At 38.8% G+C, this 22,345-nt stretch overlaps 1 protein-coding gene across 3 annotated transcripts in view; it reads left to right on the top strand.

Annotated features, from left to right (window-relative positions):
- WASL (WASP like actin nucleation promoting factor) overlaps positions 1-22,345 on the top strand; it is a 49,503-nt gene that overhangs the window by 9,083 nt on the left and 18,075 nt on the right. For all 3 annotated transcript variants that reach the window (XM_062609714.1, XM_062609712.1, XM_062609711.1), the window contains exons 2-4: positions 16,604-16,738; positions 17,949-18,035; positions 18,567-18,663. In XM_062609714.1, coding sequence (XP_062465698.1) covers positions 16,604-16,738; positions 17,949-18,035; positions 18,567-18,663 — 319 coding nt within the window. The remainder of the gene's footprint in view (positions 1-16,603; positions 16,739-17,948; positions 18,036-18,566; positions 18,664-22,345) is intronic.

Here is a 22,345-nt window from a genome sequence, read left to right as displayed (position 1 = left end):
TATTAAGAAACTACATCCTGGAAGATACAGCTTCAGCAACTCTACAGGCTCAGATCAGGCTCAAAATCGCAGAATTGCTTAGTCCTGCTTTGAGTGAACTGTAAGTTATTTCCTGCTCCTCTAACCATGTGACAGCTGTCTAGGAGCACAGCTAAGATGTGGTCATTCTTTGTAAGTAGACATTTTTTTCCTTTACTCCACCTAAGTCAGCCAAAGCAAATAGAAACATCACTTGGCTTATAACACTAAACGCACACAAAAGCATCCAAATAAGCTCCTCTCTGTAAAACTGTGCTCAATTTTTGTGGTTAACTGAAAAGAGGAAGAAAACTATGAACATCCTGTAGTGGTATGTGTTCTGTGCAATACCACAGGCAAAAGCTTCCCCTTGTGTTTTGCAAAGAAGGAAGCAGTAGTTTCTGATGAATAAAATGCAGAGCTGTTTTTTCTTTATTTACCTTTAGTTTGAGTATCTCAGGTATGAAATACATTTTATAACTGGGCACACAGAATTATGCATTTATGCATTATGCATTTGTTTTTAGTAACCTGGCAATTAACAATTTTTAAAAACTACTGGGTTTGGGCCTTAATTTTGTTTTCAGTTTTATATCAACCAGTATGTTTTAGACATACAGTAGGTGTTATCGTTTTGACCTTTCTTGAGCAGTGTTGGCCTCTTTTAAGTGTTACACTGCACTGTTAGCAGTATTCTCAGTTTGTGTAGCTGGAACTCTAAGATTATACAAGGTTTTAGAGTGTCATTGCAACAGAGCATGTTGGTTGCACTTGATCTCTAGAACTCAGTGGTGATTCAACAAACCACTTAATTAAAAAAAAAATAAAAATTTAGTTTTGTCTTTGAGAGATTTGGCCATATCATATTCAGGTGCCATTATTTAGATACTTGAGAGGTGCTATTTCATCTGTATCTCTGCTCAGAGCATGCCCTTCCCTTCCTTAGTCTGCATGTCTACAATTATAATGCATTATGGTTTTGTTTGATAGGATGGAAGGAGATGGATTTAGGACTAAATGTTTCTCTAAGAAGATGTAGATCTTGCTCCATGTCATGTTTTTCAGTTCATCTTTTTATGTCATTTAGGAGTTCTCTCTTTCAGTGCTTCAGTTCTTCATTGAGACTTTTCCTTAACAGTCTTTTTGAGCATCTCTGGCTTTTGCTGCCTGTAAACAACAAATCCTGTCTATTCCTCTGCCCTCTGTTTGTATTGTTTAGTTGAGGGTTGCTTATTGAGCAATGTTTCTGGTGCTGCTCTAGGCTTTACCCTGTGTAACCAATGGGACCATCCCTCTCGCTGGCCATACCTGTCTGGACTGTATCTTTCTGTCTCTGGTAACGGGAACTGACAGGCTCAAAACCTGAGGTACACACCCAGGGTATATTGAAGTTATACAGAAGGATACATCTTGTTCTTTCTCTCCTCTCTGGTCTGTGTTAACATATTGGTGCTAACAAGCTTAAGTAGGGCAGTAGCGTGAACTCATGCCCTGTTCTGCGGCTGTCCATGGTATAAATTTGTTGACGCACTTCCTGGCTAGCTTGTACTCGCCCAACTTACTGAGCATGGTTTTGGGAATAGAATGGTGTAAACACAGTTCCTAATAGGCAAAATGGGTAGGGCCATCCTCACCCAATTTGTGTTGTCTTGGGAGCAGAGAGAGAGAGCCCTTCTCTGTGCAGATGTGCATTCTGCTGCACCACTTGCCGCACCACTTGCTATACCACTTGCCATCGCATCCACAGAGTGCCCCTGGTTCTAGTTACTAATATTAGCACAACCAGTGAAAGTTGCCGGAAGACAAAAGGATGGGGAGGCAGAAGTGAACTACCTGTTCTAGCATTGTCAGTGGTACCTCACTAGATAAGGGTCAGTTGACATCAAGCTGGAGTCAAACCTGGGTTTCCTGTCAGCAACAAAATTCGGTCTTGTCTCTCTGCTCTTAGAAATTGCCTTTGGAAGCCTGAGAAAATGCAGGTGACTAGAAGTTTCCAGCCAACAAAAGTGTGCTTGTGTGCGTAGCAACCTAGTGCAGTGGACAAATTATCAAGTGTATCTGATACTGACATTGTGAACATGAGCTCAGAAGGTTCCTGATCCTCTTCTCTGATTTCAAGAGGGGAAAAAAAAAAAAAAAAGATTTGCTTTCTGGTAAGGAAACTTGTAGCCTCCTTCTAACAGACTGCATTAGGTACAGCAGGTACAGGTACCTTAAGGGCTGCTGCATTTCTCTTACTGTACTTCTTGATTACAGAGCACTGGTCTACCAAGAAAAGGAATTTCTGTCGTTCTTTTGTGATGAGTAATTTGTTGGTAATATAAGGAAAGTTTTGTATGTCTTCAGAGACTCAAGGGATGTGTTGAGGTCTCTTGGAATCTTGCCTGCAGCTGCATTTTGGAGTGTTTTAGCATTTTTTTGTCAGTTCAGATGCAACAATTTGTTTACCACTTCAGCTCCAGTGACAATTCTAGGGTGTGAAGTAGGATAATTTACGATAGTTTAACCATCAAATACTCTTTCTGTTCTGGTGTCTCGCCTTAATCATTGGTTCTGTCTGGGATGTCTCGGTTCTGTAGACACTTCCCTGAAGTTTTTGTTTTATCTTTTTTATTTCCCCCCTGTAGTGTCTTGTGATCTCTCTTTCTTCCTCAAGCCATATTTTTTTCCAATACCAGCTTTCATAAATCAGCACTGGCAGGAACTGGACCCCTGGTGATGCTTGGTGCTGTACAAGCACTTCTCCCACAGCAGGTAGTCTTTGCTTCAGAGGGGAGATAGCAATCCATCATGGATTTAGAAGTTGAGTGCTTTTAGCCTTAATTTCAGGATGGTGACTTGAATGCCAATTCTGGCTTCAGTAATTGCTCTAGCAATGAAACGAAACAGTGCCAAGATCCATATCACTGGAAATAACTTCTTCTCTGAGGTCACCCCATACAGACAATGTCACTGTGATGCAAGTCTTAATTAGCAAAGGGTGTTACATAGTTGGCTTATTCCGAATAAAAAAAAAAAGCCATAAATAAGGATATCTGCCATGACTCATCAAGGCTGGTCTTTGACTTCAGATGCTTTGGGCACTTTGTTGAAGTGTAGCAAGGAGCCTTCGTTTGTCAGAATAACCTGGTCCTGAAGTGAGGTGACTGATGGCAGTCACCATCTGAGATTCTTCACAGGACTATAGTGTTTGTTGTAGAACTGAAGCTTTTATGTGGGGATTAGCAGACTTAGAGATCTTAGTTCCACATCAGCTAATACAAAACTCTTGAGTTCAGTATCATATTGCACATCACATGGTGGATGGCAGAGGCCTTCTTCTGAAGGATGTACTTTTGAATACAAATGTTCTACAGGACACTTTCATCAGTGAAGCTGGCTAGCCTTTCAATCCATTCTGTAGATCTGTTTCACCTTCTGTAAATATTCCGTGTGCCCAGGAGTGGATCCTGACTACCAAGAAATCAAGATTACTTCCTCCTCCTTCCCTGCCCAGGCTTGCTTGAGGTCTCACTGTGTTACTGGCACACTTACTCCCACCCCCTTCCATCTTCCTATAGGAAGATCATCCCGGTATTGAAGTTTCTGACAAACAATCCCTAGATCTTTGGAGGACCCAGTTATACAGACTTTAATCTGATGTTCATAAAATATACTTTGCTAACGTCTAGGAACCTATTAATGCATTGCAGTTAAGTAGATCCCATTCCTGTGATTAGTTTTTCCAGGAGACTGGAAGAGATACATGTTTTTATACTCATACAAAGTCTTTTGAGTAGGGTGTTATTTTTCTTGCAGTCTTAATCAGGTAATCAGCCTGTTTTCTCTAAAATGTACACTCCTGGGACTCGCATTATCTTTCATATACTCACAACATCAGGAACTTGCTGTACTAACAGACTGAGGCTGTGCAGGTGCTCAGAGCAATTGGTGTAGTTAGCTGATCACGAAGAAAGTATCCATACAAAGCATGGAACCCCCAGTGTTTACAAGGGCTACCTTCTTCTAGTCATTGGGGTTTAAGTTACATCAGTGCCCTTATGGAGGAATATCTCATTACCAAAGGTGTTACACTTCTGAAAAAATTAACAGGTCATTAATAACCTTTTGGTTTTCCCTTCTGTTTAAAGGTTACAGCCGGTATTAATGAACATTTTAATTCTGTTAATGTAGTCTAACAATGTACTTGCTGTCTTTATGCTGTCATAAAAGCACTGTAACTTAACATTGCATAAGTGGAAGTTTTCAGCTAAGTGACAAATGCTTGACCTGACAGTAAAGCTGTTGCCAGTTCTCCTAAGTAGCAAGAGGTGTGTTAACTTCACTGTCAGCTCCAGAACAGATTGAGACTTGCAGAAAAGTAGTTCAGGAACCGAAGCATATAATGCTTCAAATCTAACTATTGATTAGGGTAATGATACTGACTGATTGGACTGCCAGTGCAATTGAAATTGATTTGGATTAGTATTTAATTTTCACTGGGATCAAAAGCAAAGCTGTCTTAAGATCTTTCTCATTAAACTTATTATTTTGGTTCAACTTGCTGCATTTAATTCAGACCATACTCACCAGAAAGAGTGAAGGTCAGTTTCAGACCTAGTATTTTGTGTAAATGTTTTTTGAAACAAATATTTTTTGTCCTAAAAGGTTTTAAAATATCTAAACTACTGTGTTCATGTTAAAATAATACTGGTGTGACTTTGTGGGTTCTAAAATCCTGTACTGATCTAATAAATACTGATTTTTCTTAATTGTAAGTTTTGTTTCTAACCCAAGATCTAGTGCTACTTTAGTACTATTGTAAGTAGGGTGAAGTAATTTTTGTATTATCTGTAAGTACAGGCTGGTATGCACTCTTAACTTTTCATGTAGCATATTTGTTACTGCTGTTACACGATGCTCACAAATTATGAACAGGACTACAGCAGTACTGGAGAGATAATAATCTTTGGTGGGGATGCTTATGTTCCGCCCCATCCAAACATATTAATATTTAAGAATAAAAGATTGAGTGCCAGCTGCCCCTGTTCCTCACTTCTGTGTGTGGTTCCTCATTAGAACTGCTGTGTAAAGGTGTACTACCAGCTCTGCACTGCAGGAAAAAAATAACAGCTGTGGGATTTATACTGGAAACTGCTGACTGGACATGGATGCCAAGTGTTGAATGTAGAGGAAAAATACATGGTGCTGCCTTTTTTCAGCAAATTTTTTGTTGTATAAGCAAACACTTTAAATGAGTAGATTTTTTTTTATATTTTCTGCTGTTTTGGTTGTGCCCAGGGGAACAGGCAGTGTTGTGCTGAGTAACATTCTGTCTCTTTATGGAGCTGCAGAAGAATTTTGACTTCAAGGAAGGAGCTTTCCCATTAATCCCTTGTAAAGGAACCTTAAGTATGAGGTGACAATTGCCCTTACGGAAGGGCTAGGTCGGAAATAGGAATAGAGTGCTAGGATGATTTTCTTGATCCTTATGTACTAAGACTTAATGGAGTTTGTTGCTCAGGGGTCAGGATTATCCTGGAAGGAGACCACTGAGAAGTGTCAGGTAGGTGGGAAATTACTTTTTTTTTCCGTAAAAAATAATTTTCCTTTTGCCATCAAGTTCTGAATTATGTGCCTTGTACTCTTTATTCTTCTGTCTTAACAATCAAATGCTAAACATATGTAATGGTGACTTAAAAAAGCTTTGGTAAATTTGCTAACAGAATTTACAGCTGTGGTTTGTCTGGCAATAGGTGACTGAAGTCTGAGATTTGCATAGAATTGTCTAGGTCAGATCACCATTCTGTGATACTGCTTCCAAGCTTTTAAGTTTGTTTACACATGGGTGGATTTAAGTGGCTTTTGACCTCCACAGTGCACTGATAAATGCAGTGCTTTGGACCTACGAAGGAACTTGTTCTGACAGTGACAGTTGTAGCTGTTAGCTGTAATAAATGTCAGTTTACTCAAGGGACATCCCTCATGGTAAAGATCTAAAACAGTTGCTATCAGGTATTATGTTCATGCACTGGGGAGAAAATTAACACTAGTGATATAGAAATTTGGCTGGTTTAACCTTGGCTGTTAGCAGAGAAGATAATGTGGACACCTCCTATCCCCCTCCTCCCAAAATAATAGATTTCTGTTTGTGGCAGCATAATTTTATGTTTGATTTATCAGTTCTCAAAGCAAATTACAGAGGTAGAGGGCTGTGTCTCCAAGCTAAGGCATGGGGGAGAAATAAATGCAAACATCATCCAAAACTAAATGAAAAATAGTAGTCTCCCAAACATTCAGCTGATGCTTTCACTATTGGGTATATCTACCCTGAAAGAGCTTTTAGTGTTTTATCCCTGGAATGAATTTTGGATATATCCAGGGATCATGTAACTACTAGATCATCATGCTGTTTTTTCCTTTAGTATGTCTATTTTTTAAGACTTACAACTGGGAATAACTTCAGTCATAGACTCAGCTGTTGGTATTAAAAACAAATTATACACAGTTATGTTTCCCTGTATCTGACTTCAGTTATCATAATTGTTCTGGTCAAACAGGAACTGCTGAAGGAGGAATTAAAGCATGTTGAGTTGTGGCACAGTGAAAGTGTGAGGTGGGGGGGTGGGGGGTGTTTACATCTCTAAGTACCTTTATGTAAGTGGATTGAGTCTACAGGGCAAGGACACAAGCTGTATACACAATTGCAAGACCAGTTGCTGGCTATTATTCAAAGAGGTTTTACTTCTAATAGCCTTTTCTCCAATTTGTAGATATTTTGAAGGGGTTCTTTGTTTCATGTTGGCAAGAAGTTAATGTTTTCTGTTAAAAGAGTTTTTTCTTTTAAAACAATTTAAAGTGTTTTATTTCAGTGTTCTCTAAATATCTGAAGTCAAAACTCCATGTTATTTTTTGTTCTCAAGTGTAAAGATCATAAGAAAAATTCACCTTAACCTCACCATTGCAAAGCTAATACTAAATTGTTGTGTTTTTTGTTTTTTTTTTTTTTTAATCTGGACCTGGGAATACCAGTAGATGCTAAATAGCATTTTCAGGGGCTCATTAATGAATGTTCCAGAGCTGGGGTAATTCAGGAATTCCTGAGGCTTATGCTTCACATCCTTTCTTTAATCAATTTAACTGTTGTTCTGAAGATTTTTACTTGTGAGTGTGATACATACACCATTAAGTGTGTCTATAAGGAACTACTTTGAGTTTAACTCTTTAGTGCATGAAAGCAATAGCTTGCTAGTAGAAAGGAAGATTGTGTTGAGTCAAAGGAGCTGCTTTCCCTTATAGCTGAATAGGCAGTAGAACAAGGCAGGACACATTCAAGCTCCAACTTTAGCCCATGGGTTGCGTGAAATGCCCGATTCTTGCCTTGAATCTGTATGGCTTGAAACATCAATCTGCAATTTCTGTGTATGACTGAAGCATAGTTCTGAGAACTGGTTAATCTACATACCTGCACAGTGCTTTATTTGTGTCAAGGTCATCCTAGTCTTGGGAATCTTGATTAATTTAAAATGGCTGAAAATCAAAAGGTAGACTTTAACATTTCATCTGAAAGTTCCCTGAGCTTTGGAAATGAGTAGTCTTTGACACCTTGATTCATGGTGCCTGTGGAGGCAGGTATGGGGGTGGAACTGCAAGACAAAATGTCTTTCTTCTGTAGTGAGAATTTTGCTCCATGGCAGTAGGACAGTGACAAATTTGTGGACAGCCTGTGCACAGCACACTTTCTGTTGTTCTGAAAGCAGCCAAATGTGTAACTTTAACAACGGAACACAAATATCCAACTGTGTTTTGTCATGTGTCTGCTGCTTTCTGGCCAGCCAAGATTTCAGCAGCCTTCAGCAGTGAGATGCAGCTGAGTAAGCTCCTACTGATGCTGTGCAGGTAAACAGGAAGTGACAGTGTTCAGCTTGTTCATCAGTAGAAGCCCCAGGTTGTGTATGTCATTTGGTAAATGATCTGCTAAAATGGGATGGCTTAGAATATTATCATCTGGAGCATGCTTGTGGTTATGGTTATGTCATATCTCTGCAAGGCTGAAGCCTTGCATGTGTTGTCTGAACTGAGGTTGGAGGATTTAAAAATATTCTTTGTCTGATAAAAACATCTCTCTTAATCATGTGCCATTTGATTTGGTTTTATATGCTATGCTGTTTACCCACATCTTAATTGTTGGTCTCCCATGATCCACAGTTCAGCAGCAAGTATTTGAAAAAGAGTTGGCCAGCTCTAGCTGAACTGGGTAGTTCTGGGAGGTACTGGAAATGTAAATGAACTGGGATCTGAAGGCACTCAGGAGAATGTGAGCTGTGTAATGGGCTGACAGGATTAGGAGTGAAGGATCACTTAGCTAGACAACTGCAGACTCAAGTCTGAACAAGCACTTTTATAGTTTAGATTTCTTAAACAGCAGTCCCTTGTTTCATCCCTTCTTTTGTTGTAAAATCAGTTAAAGATCACTGGTACCTTCTCCACACAGTATCGTTACAGAATCCTCAGTGAGGATGCTGTAGCCGATTTGTATGCTGATCAGAACAAGGCAGGGAATCTGTTCTTAGGTATTGATATTTAGGTTTTGGTTTTTTTTTTTAATTTTTGGTCTCTTGATCCCTTAAATGTTTCGGTCTGTGTGTTGAGTGAAGCTGTCTTTTAACTTAGATTAAGATCCTTATGCTTCAGAAATGGTAGAAAACACCTGAAGTGGCCTTTTGATATTTTAGAAAGAACTTCCTCTTTTCCTTCCCCCTTCAAATAAGAAAAAGGCAGCATCTCTTATGCAGTGCCTTTATTTTTAAAATAGCTTAATTTGCATGTAGGTGGAAACACATATTAATTTCTTAGATGTATACACAGTGCATGTTTTTAATCTGTGGACAATCATGGGAAATCAGATGAAAAGCAAGTTTTAAGTTTAAAATTGCACACTGTGATTGTAGCAAATAGTCATAAGCAGGAGAACTGGTGAGGCCTCAGTGTTGTCAGCTGCATAATTTTTCAACTTGCACCAAATAAAGCTTTTCTCATGTGATTGAGTGTTTACAAAAGGCTCTCTTATGTCAGTTCTGTCAAATAAAGTGAAATCTTGCTTTAGTTTTCCTGTCTCTGGAGCAGTCTGTCTTCTGAAAATAACGTCCTGTAAATGGCATTAAAAGTAGAAGATTGTTTTCAGCTGCTTAACTTGTTGAAATCTGCCAGCAAACTTCTGAAGTTCTGTATTCTTTCTTTCAATGGGAAACTAGTTTAAAATCCTGTCTGTAGCGTCTGAATATAACTTTTTGTTACAATACACAATTGTCTTTAAATATAAGATTATTAGTAACCTGTTAAATGTATCTTTAACAGTGCTAAGAGCTTTAAAATTTGAAGTAATCACAGTTTACTCAAATTGCAAATAAAGTATCCAAATCCCCAGTGGGTGAACACTGTCACATGTCAGACTCATTCGTGAAGATTCTGGAGGCAACCTGGTGGGAAGACATAAATCTTCTGAGAGTTGTAAAATTCTGAGAGTTGTAAAATCTAATTTAAAATCTAATTTCATAGTCAAAATATTGTGGAGGCCTTGAAATATTTTTATGCACAGAAAACTGTGTGTGTACTATAAAAATAGTGTCATCACACTGTTTTATGGTGCAAGATGCAGAAACCATAAATAGCCTTATCTGCTGTTCTTAAGGGGGAAAAGGCTAAACAGACAGTTGGATGCATACATTTTATGAGGTTTGGGCCATAATCCTTGAGGTCCTTCAGATGAAGGCATCAGCAGGAAGCAGAAGCAGTCTGCCTTTAGTATCACTAGTTTTTTCTCTGTCCCTGTGCTATTTTTAACTATCTCCATCCCTTCCCATCTAAAGCTGCAAAAGTAAGTAATTACAGGTTGTCGTGGTTGATGCTTGTGAATGCTGATTGAGACCTTTAAAATTCGGTGAAAGTGTTGATTTATGTTTAGCATTTCTTGCTGTTATGTCTGGATTGCACCGAAACCATCACTAGACACCCACATTTAAGAGGGTTAAGTTTTACTTACTATCCAGGGCTAAAGAATATTGTAGGATTATGAACCTGATTGACCTCAAGTTTTCTAAGTTTCTGTGAAAGTGCTAGGAAATATTTTTGTTGACTCTAGCAAATGCCTCTGCTACTTAGAATGTGGAAATTGTTAGGGAAGCATGCTTGCATGATGTTTATGTGGCCTAATTAGTTAGGGATGATCTAAATAGTGTCAGGCTTATTCAGTTCATTTAAGAGCCCTGTTAGAGGAGATTGCAGTGCATGCCTTCTGTAGGATTGCATGGTGATGAGAACATTCACCCTGGAAGTGGGTTATCAGCCCTTCCTAGCAGGAAGGGAACAAACACACTGTTCCCACATGGCAGGAGACATCCTCAGTGCCAAGAAAATAACTGAATTTTCTCTTGAAACAGGAGAACTGTGCAGAAGGGACACAGAACTGCCAGAAAAGAGCTTGGTTGTATAGGCCCCTGAAGGCCTTCCTTCCAGAAGGGGAGGAGGAGGTTCAGGGCCTGGTCTCTGCAACAGGTTTTGTTTCTGTATTAAGAGGGATGAGAGAAAATGCATAGCTGTGTTGAGCACAGCAGAAATGTTTTGAGAAGCTCTGTATATTTATGAAATGGGAGATAATTGCAGAACAACAGGAAGGTATTATTACTGTCTAACTCCAATTTGCTTTGAATAACATGAATTTATTAAAATATTGACTTTTAAATGTGTAATTGCTTACACAAGCTTTTATTTGAGATACACTAAGATTTCAAGCAATATTTCTGCTTGAATCATCAGTGCTACTGTTTTGATGGGGTTTTTTTGTTCTGTTTTGTTGTTGGTTTTTTTTTTCTGCAGGATACTTGTAATCTAGAGAAAGAAATGTCACCCACTGGTTTCTGTCTAATTGGCTAATTTTCTGTGGATTCGTTGTTGTGTCTTGCAGTGTTAGCTACCCTGCATTCTGACTTCTGCTTCTTGTCTTCTTATTCAGGAGTCTTAATGAGTTTCTGTATCTTCCTCCATGACTCAGATAATGCTAGGTGATTAAAGATTGTTTTGGTACTGAAGCTTCCTGTCCTTCTTATGGTGAAGATGAGAGTTACACCTTGCTGTTTTCCACAGTGAAGTGGTACTTGTTTTTAGCATATCTCTGTTCCTGAGCCCTGCTGTCCAAGGAAGACTATAACTCACGGATGTTTTAATGTCAATTAATAGCAATAGCCCTTTATTCTTGGAACAGCCACCCTAGAAGCAAACTGTGGGCTATCTTCCTGGCCTTGTATCAAAGAAGTGAGTAACCCAGGAGCACCCAGCATCACCTGGTCACGCTTCAACATGATGGCTTAGCCATAGTAAGGACTTCCGCTATAGTAGGTCTTATATACACATATGATACTGAACCATTAGAAGAATACATTAAACTGGGTTGCATTTTTACAAGCATTAAAAAAGGAGTGATTAGACACCGGAACAGGTTTCCCAGTTGTGATATGAAGCCTTTAAGCTTAACTGGACAGGACCTTGAGCAACTTGAACTCTAGACTTTTAATTACCCTTGCTGTGAGCAGGAGGTTGGGCTGGAGGACTTAGAGGTCACATCCAGCCTAAGTCCTTTCATGAATCTCTTTATCTTTGTCCCACAAGCAGTTGTCAGCTGCACGTGAGCACTATGAGACCATCCCAATTGGTCTTGAATTGCTTTCTCTTATAGTGTGTACTGAGGTGGCTGAACATCCTCTTACAGCCTTAATCTTGCTGCTGTTCTTTGTTGTGACTTTTGGCCCACTACGTTTTAATGTCAGTACTTTCCTGTAATTACTTAGCTTTTTGCAGTTGATGTCAACCATAAGCAGTCTAGTGTGGTGGCTCTTACTTGTAATGACATATACCACTTTGTGTTGGCTTGCTTTTCTGGTTTTGAGAAACACTGAATTACAGCAAGTCATTATCGTGACAGGCTACTGCAGCAAATGTTCACACCAGAAGCTGATCAAAGGACACAACTACCTGCTGCCCAGTTGGAAACTAGCAGTGGCTGCTGTGATCACATTCTACAAATGTGCAGTGACTAGTTGCGGCTGCCTTCTGCAAGCAGAAGGTGTTTTCATGAGCCTTTTGTTGATACCACATATCCTGCAGTATGTGTGCCCAAGGATGTGACCAGATGACAACACCAGACTTACAGCTTCATAGCTCATCAGTTTGAGGGGTGTGACAAGTTCCTGGAATCAGTGATGGCATATCCTCCAGCTGGAAGCTGACTGTGCCAAAAGCTAAAGAAAACCGAGGGCTGTTGATTCTCATGTCCATGGCCCATCGGTTTTTAGTGGTCTGTCTTATTTATTTCCTGTGTGCACCTTTTCCAAATACACAGATCCTGAAAAAGGACAAGGTCCTCGCTAAATCTGTTAAGCAAAGCATTAGTTCCAACTTCAAAATCCTCCTGAAATACAGCAATAACTTTAGGCATTAAGTGCCAAATGAACTTACTATATCTCAGAAAAAATACACTAATTGCATTGAGTATTTAAGGGCAGTCTTGTTTAATTCCATCCGTAAAATCTGTCGTACGACCTCTTGTGAAGAAATATTTGCGTATAGTTTTAAGGAATCCATGCTTATAAATGCAATGTTCTCTTCAAGAATGCTGTGAGAAACTGAGCTGGATATCGCAGCTGGCTTCAAAATAGACAAAGTGAATGCTCATTCAGAAAACGCAGTAGAATACTCAAAGTGATACTTGTATAGATGTTCTCAGATGCTGCAAATCTGCAGTTAAAGTTGATTTTTTTAATTGAATTTATGTGGCTAGGATTCATAATGAATAGCAGTAGATGAATTTATGGTTTATATTTTATCAAGTTTAAATTTTGATAAGTTTTTAAGTTTGCAAAGGAGGTGGATGAGTAAATATTTTTGTACTGTCTTCCAGAAGCTGAAGAGCATAAAGCGTGGCAGCACAGCTCTGCATGATGAAAATAAACTGTAGCTGAAGTAAAAAGAGTTGAATTTTACTGTCCTTTTCTCCCAAAAAATACATCTTGTATTTTTTCCTGCATTGTCTTTTTAATTGAAAAAACCCAAACCAGTGATGTAACAGTGGAATTTGTAATTATATGTTCTAGCATGTGAAAGCCTCAACACAGCCAACACTAGGAATTCATGCAGTGGTAATAAGTTAAAATGTAATTGAACTCTAGGCTTGGTAGGCCTCACAACACCTTGTTTACGTTCAGTGGAATTGTTCTCTAACTTGTAAATTAAGCTCTACTCGTAGAGTATCCAAGTATACATTAAATCTGTTATGATTATGTGGAATGATGATGTGCTCTTTTTGTGTAATATTCTTCTGTCTACTCATGGGGAAGGTGGTAGTTCCAGATTTTATAAGGAATCATCCCCAAGTTATGACAGTTACGGGTTTACCTAAATAATCCAGTCAGTACTTTCGCAGCTAGATATGATAGGAGGCAACACATAGGGAGCTGTCTTAACATACAGATAACTGTCTTCTGTGCCTTCAATTTAAGTTGCATAGTTCCTGCCAAAACCACCCATTTCTGTGAATATTCCTGTTTGAGGGAGGTTACCTGGGAGCTGAACTTGTTTTGGAGGGTTGAAAAGGCTTTTTGCATGGTCAGTGGCATAGTTGCTGTGGTTGAATGTGATGCCTTTGTTACAACTATAGAATGGCCCATCTGTGCTTATTTTTGTTGTCTTCTGACTACAAGATTTAACAGATGATATTGGAGAAATGATAGAAAAAGCTGTTAGCAGAAGTTCTGAAGAAAATCTGGCCAGTTGTGCCCCAAATCATCTTTCCCCGTTGCACATAAGGGGGAAAATCATCCTTTCTTACACCTGCAACTTAATGTCAGTTAACAGTTTCGTTGTGGCAGTATGGCTAACCCAAGGGTCTGTTCTTACTCATCTGACAAGTCCAGTTATGATAAAATTACTCATTACTCTAGGTTACAGAGAGAGAAGTTTTACTCTACACTTAGTTGTAGAGGGTTTGAGGAAGCAACTTCAAAGCTGTCTTTTCATCAGTCAGTCATGCTTTAACATTTTCTGTAGGTTACCAGAAAAATCAGTAGTCTGACAACCTCTGAGGAGGTGGTTGCAACAGGGAACAGAATTATACCTTGATTGTGAAAGTTACATCACAATTCCTGTGCAAAGGGTATAAAGCTTCCCCAGGGGCGTAGCTGTCAGTCTGGCTGTATTACTTTAACTCTACTACTCTTTCTACCTGGAAAGATTTTTTTTAATTGAAAAAAAAAAAATCAGGAAAGTTAGGTTATTCTTCTGGTTGTTTTAAAGCAATTTAATTGTGACTTGGGTGATACTGATAGTAGATAATCTTATAATGCAATGAGACATGCCTGCATTCTAAATGTCAGCTGTTTTGGCAAGTAGTGTTGATGAAGGAAGGCAAAGTAATGCTCTTAGAGCAGGTGAGGAAAACTAAATACGGAGCCCATTAGTCAGACTAGGTATGAACCCTCCAGAAAGATCTTGGAACTACACCAGATCTATGAAAACATCTGCTTAATGTTCCATAGTGGACAAAAGAAATAAAACTCTTTGATTTACAGGGAAAGAAATAGAGACTGAAACAGAAAACAGTATTATTGTGAGCCAGTGTTCAACAGGCTAATAAACTGGATTAATGCAACATAAGTCCTATCCCCAATCAGAGAAGGATGAAGTAAGGCTAGGCAAGATCCATGTGAAAGTAACAAGGCTAATTAAAGCGTAGAATGATTTATTTTTTTTTCTTTGTATGGGAGTGACTTAATGCTGATATTGCTTCTTAAAACAGTAGAGGAATTACAGGGTAAAGAAGTGTGACAGATACCTGTCAAATGCATGTGCAGCATGGAGGGGCAACTGTGAAACCATTAACACCATCTCCAAGTGTAAGAACAAGGAGGGACAGTCAACTGAAATTAGCAGGTGGCAAACTTTTATCTAAAAGAAGGTAACTATTTGCATAGTGCATTAGTGAACTATGAAATGCAATGCTGTCCAGGGCTGTAATGCCCAGAAGTCCACAGGGGCTTGCACAGTAATTAGATAATTTTACAAAGGAAAAATCCATCAGGTGCTGTAAGATGCACATGCTGGCTCAGTGGAGCTTTGAACTCCAGTTCAAAATACCCCTCCAGTTGCTGGGGGTATATTCCCATAGTGCAATAGTGTACTCCTCTATTCCTAACTAACCATGTGGTGCTGCTGGAGAATAGGTCCCGGGCTAGGTAGCCTCTCATCTGTCCCATTACAGAGCCTTTAGGTTTTATGTTGTTAAGACCTTATGACCTTGTTCACTGAAGGAAAATCATGCTTAACCAACCTGATTGCCTTCTACAATTGGACGACTGGCTGGATAAATGAGGGGAGAGCAGAGAATTTTGTCTACTTGGACTTCAGCAAGGCCTTTGATGCTGTCTCCCATGACATCCTTGTAGGAAAGCTCAGGAAGTGGGGGCTGCATGAGTGGATGGTGAGGTGGATTGAGGGCTGGCTGAAAGGCAGGCTTCAGGGTGTTGTTATCAGTGGCACAGAGTCTAGCTGGAGACCTCAAGTGGTGTCCCCCATGGGACAATACTGGGTCCAGTATTGTTCATCTTACTCATCAATGACTTGAATGAAGGGATAGAGTGCTTTTTCAGCAAGTTTGCTGATTATATGAAACTTAGAGGACTGGCTTATACCACAGGTGTTGTGCTGTCTTTCAGAAGGCTCTAGACAGGCTGGGTAATGATGCAGCTTGGGGAGGGAGGTTAAGCTACATGACCTCCAGTGGTCTCTTCCAGTGTCAACCATTCTGTGATTCTGTGTGACTTGACTCCTAAATAACTACTCTTCAAAGGTTCCAATTTTTATTCCCTCATGGGACTTCTAAGGTAGAATGGATATATACTACAAAATATACTCAGAAACATTCCCAGTGCCCTGTTGAAGCAGTCTAGTGTGGAATAATGTTCATCTCTTACTAAAATAATCTCAATTTGAAAACAGGAAGATTTCAAGTTGCCAGCTGGGAATGAGCCTAGCTCATGTGAATTCTTAAACCATGACCAAGAATTTTAGGAGTTTGCTAGTTGGCATAAGCTAAAATTATGCCAGAGACCATTTGAACAATTAAGCAACGTAGACAGTTGCATTCCAGTCCCTGGAGTGTTTCCAAGCACTGTGTAATTTACAGTTCTAGCCTGAGTATTGTATTTCTATCCAGTTTGAAGTACTGAACAGAAAGTAATTGCACAGTAGGACTTCTCTGTGTGACCACCATAGTTACTGGTCTGCCACTTACAGGCCAAGCCTTTTTGCAGTTTTTTACGAGCAAGAACAAAAAGTTCAGTTGAGTTCTTAAGCTGTCTAAATCTTGTAGTGAAGTGAAAATCTTAAGTATAGAAGTGATTTGGGGTCATTTGAACTTTACTGCATTACCACCTGGGAAATCATCAAAGTTGTTGCCTAGAACAAGTAATAAGAGAAACTTTGATAAAAGATGAAATGTGGAATTTGAGATTTTTTTTATTTTTTTTTTTTTACCTTAATAGCTACCTTTTCTTTTTAGACGATGTCCTCAGCAGTTGTTCAGATATACGCAGCAGATCGCAATGCCGTGTGGTCGAAGAAATGCTGTGGTGTAGCTTGCCTTGTAAAGGACAATCCGCAGAGGTCATATTTTATCAGAATATTTGACATTAAGGTAAGCAAGTATCTTTTTTTTCTTTATCAGATTATTTAAGCTTGATTGTATTCATTCTCCATTTTGAACTGAATGAGCATAGGTTGTAGCTACAAACTCAACATTCTCAAGTAGATGGTTGCGCTATAAGCGATGTAATTACAGTGCTTATTAATAGACAAGTGCAACTTTCTCAAGTATTCTAAGTTTAAAGTATCTCATAGATGTCAGCTTTTATGGATGAAATAAATATCAGATATGATTTTCTTGCAGTTCACAGAAGTTGTCTACAGATCTGATTAGTCACACTAGTGAAAGTTAGCATAGTGTCACTGCTACAGATAGTTGTCAAAATTTTAGCAGGTCTCTCTACTTCGGTACTAACAGAATAGATGCTGTCTTCTGTATGGGTGGAAATAATGTTTTTGGGTAGTGTGTTGGTGCATGTGAGAACTGTAGGACAAACAGGTTCGTTGGTTTTTTTTTCCCTCCACAACGTATATGTACATTCATACTGTGGATCTTTGTCCTATTACAGTATTTCACTTCTTACAGTAGGAGCTAAGAGATGAAGTGTCGAAGATAATTTTTTCATAACAAAAATGATACTGAAAAGCGTAAGTCTTACTGATTTGCTGAGACTTGGGAAAGCTTCCTGTTATCTCTACAGCCAGAAACAGCTCATTGTCTGTCAGCATTCAGTGCTTGAAGTTTCTCAGATTTATTAAGGATTGCCAGTTGACATTTGCATTTGACTTTGTGATTTGGTCACTTGATTACTAGACTTAGAAAGAAACCTGTTCCTTGGGTTTAGAACTATTTCATTTAGACATATAAAATTTCTTAAAAAGGTGAGATTTTTGTTCCCCTTAACTGTTTCAAGTCAAGCCTGAGAAAATAACAGGAGACTGCAAGTCTCCTTTAATGTTATTGCTATTATCACTGTATTCCTATCAATGGTCACTTTTACTGCTCCCAGTAGAACTTGAAGAATGGTGCTTTTTGAAAACAGGTATCTGAACAGAGCACAGTGACCTGATGGCATAGCCTTCCACAGCTGTTCTGCAAGTTCCAGTATATTTTGATTTTGACTGAGCTCATTTATTGGGCTAATAGCAAGGTAGATGCTTAATACCATGCAGCTTGCAACTCTTAATAGGTTCTGTTGTGAAAGAAGTTGAACTCTGCAATTCATCTGAGTTTTTCAAATTATTTTTTTTCTTCTTTTCAGGATGGGAAATTATTGTGGGAGCAGGAGCTGTACAATAACTTTGTATATAATAGTCCTAGAGGATATTTTCATACCTTTGCTGGAGATGTGAGTCTCAACATCTTTGAATATCTGCTTTAAAATGCATTTTATTTGAACAGCAGCTTCTTTTTAATGTGCCAGAGGTTTTTATTTAATTCTGTAAATTATTTATAAAAGTACAATATTACCTATGTTCTTGAAGCTTTTTAAGCTTATTTCTAAAAGCATTTTCTAATCTCATCCAGAAAACTTAATCCATAGAACAGAAGCATAAAATGTAGTTCTGTTTTCAACTCCCTTTACATTTTGATTTGCAGATGGTGTTTGTGGAACATCATATATTCTTAAAGAACAAATTTTCCTCTCCCCATTTTGATTTCAAGCCACAAGATTTTGTTCAAATTTGTTAGCCATGATCTCTGGAAACTTGATTAGTAGACTGAAATTCCTAAGATAGAATGAATCACTGTGACTTGGTTCCAAATTAGTGGTGGTGATTTTTTTCTGATCATACCTTCAGAATGTGTAAGAAGACATTTAAGAAAGCCTTTGAAACATTTTCTTAGTCATGGGTGGGGAAATATTAATGTTTTTCAGACATGTCAAGTTGGTCTTAATTTTGCTAATGAAGAAGAAGCTAAACTATTCCGCAAAACAGTAACAGATCTGCTTGGACGACGGCAGAGAAAATCTGGTAAATATTCAAATTAATCTTAAATTGAGGCTTGTTTATGTTGTTTTGGTGGGGGGGAGGCAGGAAGCTACTTCAGTGACTGAAAGCTACTGGAAGCACTACTGCCATACTTACGTTTAGAAGTAATTGTGTTATTAAAGCAGGATTCTTTTCTGCATTGTGCAAAAGTAGTATTTTTCTGAAATAACTTTAGTGCTCTTTACTCTAAGTTTCCTTGTAAACTGAGACTCCAAGGTTGTGGTGTTTGAAAATAGGTATCAGGAGGAAGAAAAAATGGTAAGCTGTCAGTGGGGAAACTACAAATCTTTCTGTAAGCTGTTTTCACATTTGAATAAACCCTCTTTTAGCATCTCTTTTAGGGATGTTTATAATTGATTTGTTTAAATTCAGCCCAAGTGGGTTGCAACAAAGATCTTACCATCTGGTATGTTCAGTAGTTCATGTGAATGAATTTTTGGCATTGGTCCAGCGTTCAGTAGAGAAATATGTTTTATTCAAAACTAACGATCTTGGTGGAGGCCAAGAGCAGAAGACATAATGTGCCTATACTGTCCTTACCAGCACAGGAGCTTTTTTGCTAGCTGCAGGATGCCTCAGGAAATGTAGTCAGGGTTTTAAAGGGAGTTCAGGCTTCTTACAAGGTCTTATCTTAGTCCTTTTCCAGGGAGTCCATAAACAACTTGCCTGTCTGACAGCCATATATCCATGAACGATAAGGTGATACAAAACATAGATTGAGAACACATGGACTTGTGTTCAAGCTACAGGATGTTTTTTTGTAATCCGTTCTGGAATTGAATTGCACTAGCAATGCTGTAGACTTCTGTAGAGGGAAGAAGCCCTCGTCTTAGAGTGTCATCCTTGCAAGTATTCTTGGGAACCTACATGGTCTATATGTATCATTTGGATTTCATTCAGATATGGTGACTCAGGTGCAGAGCATTTGTTCCAGAAGCTTATATAGCTTCTTTAAGATTCCTTCTGCTCAGAATTAGTATAAGATGACAGGGTTCCATGAGAAGAAGTGAGTCATTAAGAAGTGGCATTAATAATGTTGTGTACCCACTCTTGTGTAAAAGTAATCTTCCATCTCCTATTCCTGAAGTTCCACTGTATTCTGTGTCTAAAACACAGTGGTACAGTGCATAGACTTGAGTTGAGAAGAAATATGTTTGTATTATTTACCATAGCAAACTTTGCTGGAAAAGAGTGGTTCAGTCAAACCTCTTGTTCACAGGACAGATGTTCATCTCTGTCCTTCCATATAGAGTTATTTTGAGCCATTACCTTGGTTTGTGTGATCGAGCTTATGTTGTAGGGTGAGTTTACTCCATACACTGTATTTTAATAAACAAACTACTCTTCCTCCCCAAACACATACAACTTGAAGACGACAACTTTAATTAAAAAAAAACACACAGAAAACTGAGGGTTTGTTTTGATGGTTGTCATGGTTTAAGCCCAGGCCATAAATCAGAACCACACGCTCTACTCCCCCCCCCCCCCCTTTTCTTCCCCCCCTGCTGCTGGAGGCATGGGAAGGAGAATCGAAAGAATGTAACTCCCATGGGCTGAGATAAGAACAGTTTGGTAACTAAGGTATAACACAAATCACTGCTGCTACCACCAGTAATAATAATTATAAGGGAAATAACAAGGGAAGAGAATACAACCACTCACCGACCGATACCTAGCCTGATGCAGCAGTGAACCAGCCCTTCCAAGTAACTCCCAGTTACATCCTGGGCATGACGTGCTGTGGTATGGAATACCTGTTTGGTTAGTTTGGGTCAGGTGTCCTGTCTCTGCTTCCTCCTGGCTTCCCCTCCTCCCTGAGCATGAGGCTCACAAAGTCCTTGGTCAGACTAAACATTTGAGCAGTAACTAAAGGCATCGCTGTTATCAGCGCTGTTCCCAGGCTGAAAGTCAAAACCACAGCACTGCACCAGCTACTAAGAAGGAGAAAAGATGACTGCTGCTGCTGAACCCAGGACAATGGTTTTATCTTGTTAAGAGCTGCAAAACAGGAATTTTAAATGATGATGAGATTTCTTAGTCAAGCCACTAGATGAAGTTCTGTATTTCTCATTGATTCGACTGTATCTAATTGTGCCGCTAAAATAACAGGCTTTTCACTTGCCCAAGTCAAAGCTGATTTGCTTTTGGTGTTAATATATTTATTTATATGTAATGGCTTATATAGAACATACTAATTTATAATACATTTATATATAATATAAATTACATATAGAAGTTGTATATTATTTATAATGTGTATATATAAATCGTGTGCATTCTAAAAGCATCTTAAATTCTCAAACACAGAGGTTATAGTCTGGTAGTTTTAATGCTTTTCTGTTTTAATGGGATTTTACTCCCATGGCTTCTAAAATACATTGATTTTCATAGCAGTGCCATCTGACAGGCTTTTCACTGAAATGAATGCTTCATTTGATCACTTAGAAGCCTGTTACACCATTCAGGGCTTGCCACAAGACTTTTCCTGGAGTCTTATGGAAGGCTTATGTTGTTGGAAAGTAGCAAGAACAGCAGTTCTGGCTCACAAGTCTATGTCTTGGTGCCGAGACTAGTACACAAAATATTGTCTAACAGCTGCAAGAAGAAGCAACAGTATTCTGCTTTTCCTCACTTGGAATGAAATGCACTCTAGTACACAGACAACTCCTTAGTAAGTGCATCTGGAATTCCAGAGAGGTGAAAGTTTGGCTCCGAATTGAGAATATACAAGAGCTTGCAAATGAATAAAAGGAATTATTGATGTGTTGTCTTAACCTTTTTTAAATATCAGGCTGGTTTTCATCTAGCTATTAAGGTAAATTAAATTCTCAACCTTAGTTTAGGAAGAAATCACTGTAATTAGTTAATGTCTCTGGTAGGCCTCTCCATTTGCTTCTTAAGCTGATCCCAAATAGTTCTGCTGGTAAGCAGGATGAACACAGTGTTTCTCTTCTCTGTGCTTGTCAGTGTAGTGCATTCTCACTTCGTGTAGTCTTGCACATACATACCATTAGTTTTTGCTTTTATTATTTTGCTTCAGAAACACGCACACAAGTGTCCTCTCCACATGCTGAGCGCCTAGCCATAAAAGGGCAGCAGAGACTGTGGAACAGAGCCTTGTTCTAAGTGCCTTTCTGAAGTAGCAGGCTTCTTAATTTTTATGGACTGCTTGTAGCTCATGGGTGGGAGCTCTGTTAGTCCTCTCTGAAGCTATTGCTTCCACAAGCTTTTAGGTCCTGCTGCCCGTCTTAATGCAATTTATAAGCTTCAAGCTAGGTATTAACATCTCTTAATATGGAGAGCATTATTATGTTTCTTTAATGTCTCTCGTCACAGCTTTTGTTATTACTGCGTGGGAGACAAGGGAATCTGTGAAGTGCTCAGCTTGTTCATCTTGAGTCTTAGCAGATATCATTCTTTTTTCCAGGAATACTTATTAAAGGGAGGTGTGTTTTTTGGACATAGGCAGCTGCTGAAGTTGATCTGTTTTAGGTCAGTAGGCATTTCCATGTTCAGAAAAAGAGAAATCCTCCACGCTCTAGTCAGTTCATCTGCACTTCAGAACAGGAGGTCGTATTTTCTAATCAGCAGTCGGAACCACAGAAAACCAGATCTAATATATTTTGGACACATATTCATCTTTTATATACCCAGCAAAAATTAT

This window comes from Pezoporus occidentalis, unplaced genomic scaffold, assembly GCF_034315485.1.
Source record: "Pezoporus occidentalis ecotype Australia unplaced genomic scaffold, CSIRO_AGI_Poc_V1 ctg14, whole genome shotgun sequence".
NCBI lineage: Eukaryota > Metazoa > Chordata > Aves > Psittaciformes > Psittacidae > Pezoporus > Pezoporus occidentalis.
The sequence above is the reverse complement of the archived record's forward strand: the minus strand, read 5'-3'. Positions and strand labels throughout refer to the sequence as shown.